This window comes from Carassius auratus, chromosome 16, assembly GCF_003368295.1.
Source record: "Carassius auratus strain Wakin chromosome 16, ASM336829v1, whole genome shotgun sequence".
Lineage (NCBI taxonomy): Eukaryota > Metazoa > Chordata > Actinopteri > Cypriniformes > Cyprinidae > Carassius > Carassius auratus.
The window spans coordinates 7,951,555-7,961,497 of NC_039258.1; the positions used below are offsets into that span (position 1 = coordinate 7,951,555).

General features: G+C 35.7%; 1 protein-coding gene across 2 annotated transcripts; it reads left to right on the plus strand.

Moving 5' to 3' along the window:
* The first annotated feature begins 14 nt into the window (after positions 1-14).
* On the plus strand, positions 15-3,923 carry LOC113115982 (tyrosyl-DNA phosphodiesterase 2-like). Of its 2 annotated transcripts, none has more exons than XM_026283762.1 (7): positions 15-302; positions 640-757; positions 911-1,529; positions 2,112-2,203; positions 2,282-2,400; positions 2,506-2,676; positions 2,760-3,923. In XM_026283762.1, exons 3-7 carry the CDS (start codon positions 1,315-1,317, stop codon positions 3,063-3,065), a joined length of 903 nt encoding a protein of 300 aa, XP_026139547.1. In that variant the 5' UTR covers positions 15-302; positions 640-757; positions 911-1,314; the 3' UTR covers positions 3,066-3,923. The 2 variants fall into 2 exon arrangements, with proteins under 2 accessions (XP_026139547.1, XP_026139548.1); XM_026283763.1 differs by having other exon boundaries at positions 672-757.
* Positions 3,924-9,943: the final 6,020 nt, after the last annotated feature.

Sequence of the window (9,943 nt, forward strand, 5' to 3'; positions counted from 1 at the left end):
CGTGAGTTTCGGAAGGGAAGGAAGGAAGGAAAGGAAGACTCCTCTCATTTTATCGCTTCGCTGTGTTTTTAATTAAGTGTATATTCATTCATTATTGCAATTTATTAATCAGTTTATTACTTTATACCATGAAGTGTGACAAAACGTCATGAGATTTGAATGTGTTGCCACTGCCCCTCAATCTGACGTGACACGTCTCAAAATCGAAAGTTAACAGCAAGCAGAGAAATAAAAGAGAGAAGGAAAAAGGATTAAAGGATGATGCTTTATTCTTGAGACTTCAGAGTTAAAAACAGTTGTTTGTAAGTATTATACTTACGTTATTGCATGTCATAAATAAAAAACTGTTACTGTAATTCTAGTAGGCTAGCCTACTTGTTATACTGTTTCTCAGTATTGAGTGCATATTGAATGTATGGTAGTTCGATAAATATAGCCTAATATAAATTATGTAAAGGTGTAAGATTATGAACATATATATGGCAGTTCAACAGATATTAATAAGCTATATAAAATTAACTAATGAATGACTAACCTGTTGCATATATTGTCGGTATTTATTGGACATAATGCATGCTGTGACTAATGAGCTAACTATGCTTTTCATAAGTATATACTGACTAAACTTGTTCATGTCAGGTTTAACTTGACTTCATATTAATCACTGTCAGGAAAGCATCGATCCCTAGAACAGAAATCGAAGTGCTCACACACATATGTTGCCTATTAAAATGGATAAACCACCGTGTTCACCAAGGTAAGTCAATTATTTAGTATTATTTTACTATTGATTTCAAAATGTCAAGCTACTTTTGTCATCCTAGATATTATGCTGCCACCGTGTTTTATTTTTAATAGACTAAACGTATATGCAAAACAATAGGCATTATCTTTTTTTTTTCTGATACAGTCATACTTGCTCAGGGGAGCCCCCTTTAGGGTGTAATGACACTGCATCAGGTCTTGTGGACACCAAAGTTAAAGGGAACACTGGGAAGAAGAAAAAGCAGAAAAAGAGACAAAGTGCCCCATCCCAAATGAAAACAGCCAGTGAGTGCTCTCAGGTCACTGTTGAAGAGCAGTCATCATCCTCACAACTCCTGCTTGAGAGCCTTGAAAACAAGTCTGCAGGATCAAAGCATAGCCGAAAAAAAATAAATCAGTCTATTTCTCCTGCAAGTTCATCTCATCAAGATAAAACCCAGAGTGCAAAGCAAACATCAGCTCGCTTTACCTGTGACCAGTCAACCCAGACAGAGGCTTCCCAATTCCAGTCTGTCCAAACACAGTCAACACAAACCCCTCCGATCCAGGATGCACACACCATCAACAGAATGCAAGTCCACCCAGACACTACAGACTAGTTTTTCGTTGCAACAGGCATACTGGGGAAGATCTTTCACTGAACAGTCAGCTGATGAGCAGAAAACCCAGTCCAGTCATCTGACACTCTTATCCTGGAATATAGATGGTCTGGATACAGATAATGTCTTTGAGCGGGCCAAAGGTTTGCTTTCACACTTAGGAAAGTAAGTGTTACTATTGTTTTTTTAGAATGCAAATTTCTTTAGACAACATTTTAATACAATATGTTAACACTGTAATACAATGTCCAAACATTAATACAATATGGATAGGTTTCTTATGCACAGATTTAATGATGAATAAGTTAAATATGTTTGTGTTGAATAGCATTTTTAAATCATGGTTTAGGTCAGGATTAGGAAGTTTAGAGAGCATTATAGTGTTTGGTTAATTAATATTATGAAGTGGCTCATTTTCCCCCTACAAGTGTGCCTAAACAGAATAAAAAAAAAAAGATTTTAAAATAATCAGTTTTCCCTGAAGACACCCGTTTGTCATTGGTTAGACAAACAGGTAGTCCTGCCCCAAACTTGTTGAGCCAGTGTTACTATATACTAATAGATATACTCAAAGAAACAATTATTGTTTTGAACCTACAAATAAGTGACTTGTTTTCTTTACATATTATGTTGAAATAAGTATTTTAACATTAATGGTATTGCGCACTTCATGTCCACATCATTTAGTACTCTGAATTACGAAAATATTTTTATGTATGAGTTACCAAGTTTTGATTTTTAACGCAGGTACCGTGCAGATGTTGTACTGTTGCAAGAGCTGGTTCCTGTTAGTTGGAAGATTTTAAAGGACATTATGAAAGATTATCAGTTTTTGCAAGGTATGTCAATAATTGCATGATACAATAGATACATAAATAGTGTTTCTGGTATGAATCTTAGATCATTTTGTGTTTCAGGCAGTGAAGATGGCTATTTCACTGGCATTTTGCTCAGAAAGGACAGAGTGCAATTCCTCCAGAGCAATATTGTGAAGTACCCCACCACAGAGATGGGTAGAAACCTGCTAATAGCACATGTGGGTTTTGGTTATGCCTTTTCCCTTTTGAGCTTACTTATAATGAAATGGTCATACAGCATTTTAAATATTTCACTTCCTGTTTCTGTTAACATGTTTATTTAGGTAAGCTTTTTAGGCCATCCACTATGCATTATGACATCTCATCTGGAGAGCGGTAAGGCAAGCTCTCAAGAACGCTTGAATCAGCTGCGGAGAGTCTGGAAATGGATCAAAGAGGCTCCACAGGACCACACAGTTTTATTTGGAGGAGATACCAACCTTAGAGATTGGGAGGTTGTGTATGATACTAACATGTGTTTGCCCTGATGTCCTCAAAATCTCAATAATGAGATTGTTTGACGTGTTTATTATGACAGGTAAAGAAGCTCGGGGGGTTGCCGGACGGTATCTCTGATGTGTGGGAGATGCTGGGTGCGCCGGAGGAAAGCAGATACACCTGGGACACATCCATCAATGATAACAAAGAAATCCCTGATTCTATACGCCTGAGATTTGACAGACTCTTTCTCAGAGCAGCCGCAGAGGGTGCCAAACTACAGCCAGAAAGCATGACCCTAATCGGTCTAGATAAGCTGAAGTGTGACTATTTCATCAGTGATCACCGGGGCATCCTTTGTACTTTCATATTTGGAGCATCAGAAGAGCAGTGTGTCACTGACTGATTTTTTTTTAATGGCCTGCACTTGATTATATGAATGGGTTGTTAAAGGGATAGTTCACACAGAAATATTTTTTAAAAATTCTGTCATTAATTACTCACCCTCATGTTGTTCCAAACCCCGTAGACCTTCATTCATCTTTGGAACACAAATTAAGGTATTTTTGAAGAAATCCGAGAGCTATCTGACTCTCCATAGTAACGGAAATGTTCCCAGACCCAGAAACGTAGTAAGGACATTGATAAAATTGTCCATGTGACATCGGTGATTCAAACGCAGTTTTACGAAGCTACGAGAATACATTTTGTGTACATTAATCCAACAATTCTTCTCCTCCAAATCACGTACTGTGTCCTTTGGAACTACAAGTTTAAATGACAGAATGTTTGGGTAAACTATCCCTTTAATGGTTTAATATTATATAGTTATATAGCTTTTTAAACAAATCACTGTTGATGTGAACTCTGAACTAGAGTTTAAATGGTCTCTGATAATCATAAACTGTTGGGAGAATAACCGGTTGTGCAACAATATATACTTATGGGGAAACCAGGGTTATTTGTCACCATTTTTTGCTCCAGTAATTCAGTGCTTATTTATTTATAGTCATTTACTGTATCTGACATCTTGCCTACAAAAAGAGCCACCACAAACATTCAGTTTGTTTGGGAATATTGCCTAGGAAAAAAATATATAGTTCACTATACTGTACACACTTAACGTGTGACAACATGCCCTTAGGAGTGGAAAGAAACCTGCTATTAAATAGCCTATTATTGGATTTTAAACAAAATTAAAACTGATGAAAATCAAACCATTGTTTTGGCCAACAAATATTGTGAATAAAAATGTGTAATATCAACAATCCTTAATTTGCAAGATTCTTCTCTTATTTTTCCACCAGAGGGAGCTCAAAGGACAGAATATGTTTCATGCTGTGCCTGAGAACATAAAACCTAAAGCAAGCACTATTATTTATTTTGTTCATTTATTTTAATTCATAATATTCTGGGTTTAGAACAGAGTATGTAGTGTTACATAGCATATATGATTACTTCTAATGGTTTTATGTTTACATCTAGGGTAGTCATCAACCACAGATTTAGGATTACTACCTATTTTTGAGACCAGTATAATTTGGCAGCATTGCCACATATAGTTTAAATGGACAATGAGGTGTAAAATAATGACATTTAAGACTGTATGCATTTTGATTCAATGCAGTGAAATATTTAACGCAGTAAAGGGATCAATGTTCTGTCACGCTAATCTATTTGTTTCATTCTCACAGAATAAGATAAATTAATTGTTGAATGCTAAGGGTATTCAAAAGACTGTTTGTGTGCAGCAGCATAATGGATTATCATACAACAAACCTGTCTGAACACCGGGAGATAGCAATGCCTCAGTACAGGGTTTTTGTGGATGTTGGTTCCATATCATGCAGGAGTTTGGTCATGATTACCACCAGCAAGACCAAAAATAACATCTGGGCTGGTCTGATGTGCCTAGTGACAGCAGTATAGTTAAAGGGGAATAACATATTTGAGGATTTCAGAATCAGCCATCTTGGGATCTTTTATAGCATTTTCCTTTTTTGACACGTTGATTCACTTCTTGAGACTTTTTGCATAACTTATCCTCCACCTTTTACTTGCAGAGTCTAAACGTCATGTGCTGAGTTCATTTAAATAATGGCCTTTTCAGCAGTTTTTCCCTGTTCACTGACACAACAGCAGGGGTCATGGCAAAAAAACAGCGAGCCTGACATCAATGGACATATCAGCATACATTATTATAATACACTTACACTGACTTATTACAAATATTTTCTAAAGTGGTCACAGTTTGTGAAGTGTCATTATTGCAAAACCCAGCATGTAACCAGAGAATACTAAGAGGAGACACGGTGTGCTGTAAAAAGTCTTTTCAGGTGATTTTGTTTTACCTTAAAGGGAAAGTTCACTCAAAATGAGACTTCTATAATCATTTACTCACCCTTGTGTTTTTCCAAAATGTTGGATTTTTTTTTTCTTCAATGGAACATAAATGACAATATTTTAAAAAAAATAGCTGTTTGTCCATATAATGTCTGGTTCCCAATGTTCTTCAGAATGTAGTTCCACAGAAGAAATAAATAAATAAACACAAGTTTAGAACATTTTTTTATTAACTATCCCTTTAACATCTGTACTTGAATTAATACAAAAAAATATAATTAAGTAACCTAACATAAATTCATATTTTGGCTTCTGGATCCATTGGTTCAAGGTCACATTTGACTGAACTCGATTTTTGACTTGCTCCCATAGTTCATCACCATCCTCTTACAAACAAGATGATATCCTAATGCACATGCCAGTTCCCTAATTCATCAGTGTCAATGTCAGGCAAATGCTGATGACCTGAAGAACATAATTCACAGTCTGGAGTTAAACCAAAATATGACAAATGACTGCCACATTACCTGTGTGTCCTGAATACCCCCTATTAAAGTGGGTGACAATTTAAGTCACTTAACAGCATAGAGATGAACCAATAGCATGACGGTCAGCAGCCCACCTGTGTGTGCTCAGATTAGCAGGGAAATAATTACATCAGAAGGGTTCCTCCACTTTACACTAGAGATATCTCAGACATGATAAGCCTGAGCTGTCAATAAGGATAAGGCTTACAGATTGCTGACTTAAAAGATTTAATTAAAGGTAAGATGTTTTTGTTTATATAGAACAGAACACATTAATTAACATCGCACTGTGATGTTGTTAGCCATAATTCAGCCAGCCATAATGCCTCATTTTCATCTGCTTTCACTTATAAATACATTTATTTTAACAATGTTTCAAATTGTATGGTTGCAAGGTGCATAGCTAATAATAGTTAACAATTTTCCATTACATGACAATGCAATTCATTTTCCCACACATCTGAATGCCTCATTGTAAACAATGTAGTATTTCAGATGAATTCTATATGACAGTGTTCAGCTTCATTGGACCACATTCTCAGACAGAATTTACTGTGATTGCGTTATACGGCACATGTGGAAACAAATGTACTAATTACTTCAATGAATGGCTATTCCTGGATTCTCTTTGTTGTTTGGTTAATTATATGGACACAATCTAGTGACTTCAACAGAAATCCTTCTGATCGAAATATTTCTGCATGCAGATTTCACAACCAGTTCAAGGGGATCATGCAAATACGCTGTGACCAAACAGAAAGCTTCTGGTTTGAAAGTGACTTCTGTGTGTGAAGCAGCATGCACTAATGACAACAGACAATGGTAGTAATACTTTTTTTGTTTGTTGTTTTTTTTTTGCCCACTAACCCACATGAGGAATTAGCATATTTTTACACACTGACTAAAGGTGTAGTTAAATAGGAATCTACACAAATAGGTACTTCCTATTTTCCTGGTATAATCTGTTGAGGTTCTTTTTGTTGTTATTTCGGGCCCCAGTTAGCTAAAGACATTTTAAACAAAACACTTAGGTTTCTGTGTTCATATTTGAGCTATAAAAATTCTAATACTGTGAAAGCAATGCCAGTTTGGTATGTTTATTAAACTTTAAATTCAGACTAAAGTGAATGAGCTCGAACATCTAACCTATTTCTATGGTTGTTGCTTTGAGCAGATTATTACATGATCATTAGGGGCTAACTGTACTGTACTAACTGGACAATCAAAGTGTGAGTTGCATTGTTCCACCCATGGTTGAATCATTACAATTATTCCCTCTCCTCATAAATTTGAGACACGCTCCATAAACAAACAACCACGATTTGATCACAAATCCTAAAAATGATCTGCCATCATCCTTTTCTGACTTCATCCTCCCAGATACTGAGATAATGTGAAGGAGACAATCCTATATGATGTATCATAAGTCAAATTATAAGCTGGTGATTAAGTGTGGCAGCTAAATTATTTGACATGATGTACACAGTAAACTCACAAGTTTCACCTTCAGAAACCTGATGTGTCAGTTTAGACGGCTTCATTTAATTCTCCTGTCTTTTCGTCCTGCTTGTTCTTCTATAATTACCCCCAAAGGGCTCTCCATCTCTCATCCGGTCTTCCATAGTGTATTTGGCTGTGTGTCAAACCAGCCTACTCTTGTTGAAAGATGAGATATCTAAGTTTTGAAAAGGATGACACTGAACACACACAATTATCAGCCAGTGGCAGTTTTGCCTATTTTTGGAAAGCAATCCACTGTGCTCTGTGGTGCCCCTATTGTTCTTCTAGGCTGTGGTTGCCATGAACACCACGTGGGCGGCGTCTGACATGGCAGTGACCTGTGGAGAAAAGGTTGGCGCATGGCCTCACACACACCTTCTCCAGCTGGTAGATGTTGTCACTTAAAACATTCACCTGCTGCTTTTGCCATGCAGCTCATGATCGTCTGATGCTCCTTCAGACAGATGCTCCTACATTTCTTTAGTTGTTCTAGAGGAAATAAGTAAATGCACTCTTTAATCAACTTGTGAGCATGAAGACAATGAAGTTGATTGTTAAAAAAACAAAATTGCTTTTTAGCTCAAATTTGCACTTATTATTCCAAGTAGCTGTTTGATTTTGATTACCCAAAAGACGAAACCCTCCAAATGATTGCTTACCAATTATAATTCATCACAGGGGAGTATTTATTAAGGCCCATCTTTTTTGTACCAGGCAGAAATGTGGCATGGAAATCAAATCATTCCATCATTTTCCCATGAAACCTTTTGTCAAAAAATCATGCCGTTATTATCATCAGCATCAGCCAGATCCTCCCTCACCCCACCGTCGCTCAGAGTCTGATTGGAACCTCAGGGAAACACAACGCTGATTTGATTATTTGCCTTCCTTTTGTCATGGCTCCCTGAAAAATAAATGATGTCTCTGTATGACAGGATGATAGTGATTTGGAAAAACACAGCTTTTGCTAACCTATGAACCTCCTGAATGGAAATGTAAAAAAATCTGTAGTGATTAGTCGATAACAGGTGCATACTTTTCAGTTCCTTAGCACGGCATGAAAGAAAAAGTACAATAAAATATTAGTTGCTATGGGTGCTGTGAAAATGCTTCAGGCATTACTAGATTACTTAATTTGACTCATACTTATGAACATTATATGACCAGTCTGACTGTATCTTTTAATTTTTTATATACGAATGTGAAGATTAAGAAATACAGTCAAATTAATTAATGCCATTAATATACTAATTTCAGTTACAGTTTGATGATGACTTAAAGTTTGTCTTTCCAAAAATGTTGGCTATAAATATTAACTACATAACATAATCGTAATCATATTTGAATAACATATTATCCACTGTGACGTCTTGGGATGTAATGATAAAAAATAAAACAATTAGATAAATTAAATAAAAAAAATAAAATTTAAAAATTGTGGTTTTACCCTATAAATTATTATTTTATTTTTTTACAGTGCGTGCAAAATTAAAACGTACCTACTGTTAACCACTAGTAGCTAGTAGCATTTTTGTTTTCTTTTTTTTGATGAAATAACTAAAAAAATGTTACACCGATGTGTAATTTATTATAACTTTTCTTAAAAGACCTTTAAAGCACCAAAAGATAACTCTACTGGTCAGTTGTATGGCTATGTAGGACATCACACATGACCCATTGCACTGGCTGTTGATTGGACAGAAACAAAAAGAGGCTACAGAGCCAAACAAACAGTGTCCAGTGTAATGAATCATCCTCACTAGGATAAGACACCAAATGTCCACGGTGGTTGAGCAGGGTGTGCATGCATGTGTGTGCGCATATGTTTCATGTTGAGTGCACTTGTTCATCCACATTGATTTGCATGTGGACAGTCTATTCATCACTATGAAGAAGACTAGTCATTATGTTTGACTCTGTCCATCGATTCACATCATTATAACCTTATAAACTTCCAACACTGTTGCCACCTCACTGCCTCTGTAGGTGACAGATGGATATGAGGGCTGACTGGAAAAGTATACATCTTGTTATCCATCCTGAGAATCAGTCTGAGCCACTTGTTCCTATTTTTCTCTTGAGATGTGACTTTCTGTGTCCTGCATTTTATGTCAACAGAAATTCCTATAACACTGGTGCTTTACAGCAATTCACATTCTAAATAAAGAGCTCTGTGTCAAGACAGGGCGAAAAGGAGAAAATGCAATAGATTTTCTCCAGGTTCAGTCTGCTGACACTTTAGGAGACAAAGTTTTCTGGCCTACAGATGAAATGGGGACCTAATGAAAAGCAAAAAAGTACTGCCAGGTTTGGAATGACCAAAGTGCACCCAGGAGCTGGGCTCTCATTATCACCAGCCTGTAGACGATAGTATAGGCACATTTGTATTCCTATAGCATGAACACACATCAAGCCTTTGGGACAGACTGTTTACGGAGGTGATATTGTAGAACAAGCATGCTGACACATGGAAAGGGAAAGCAAAACTAAAATAATTCATAGACGTTGATGTAGGCATTTTATGCATGCAGATTTGATTTAAGTTGGATTGAGCTACATAATTTATAGAGGTATAAAATAATACTATGAAATAAATAATAGAAATGTAAATTAAACAAAAATAAAAATGACTAACAATCATCCTATGTACACAATGAACCATATCATTTACTGAACTGCTAAAATACAATGAAATAAACTCATTTAAACAAATAGTTTAGATTTAAATAAATGGTTTTAAACAAATCTATATATTTTTTATTTGAAGGACAACAACAATTTAATATGCTGACATATGTTAATTCAAAAAAATATTTTTAGAAATAAAAACTTTTGAAATGTTTAATAAAATATTCAAAACATTTATAAAATGTAGATTTAAAATAAAAGTAAATAAAAATAAAATAAAATATAA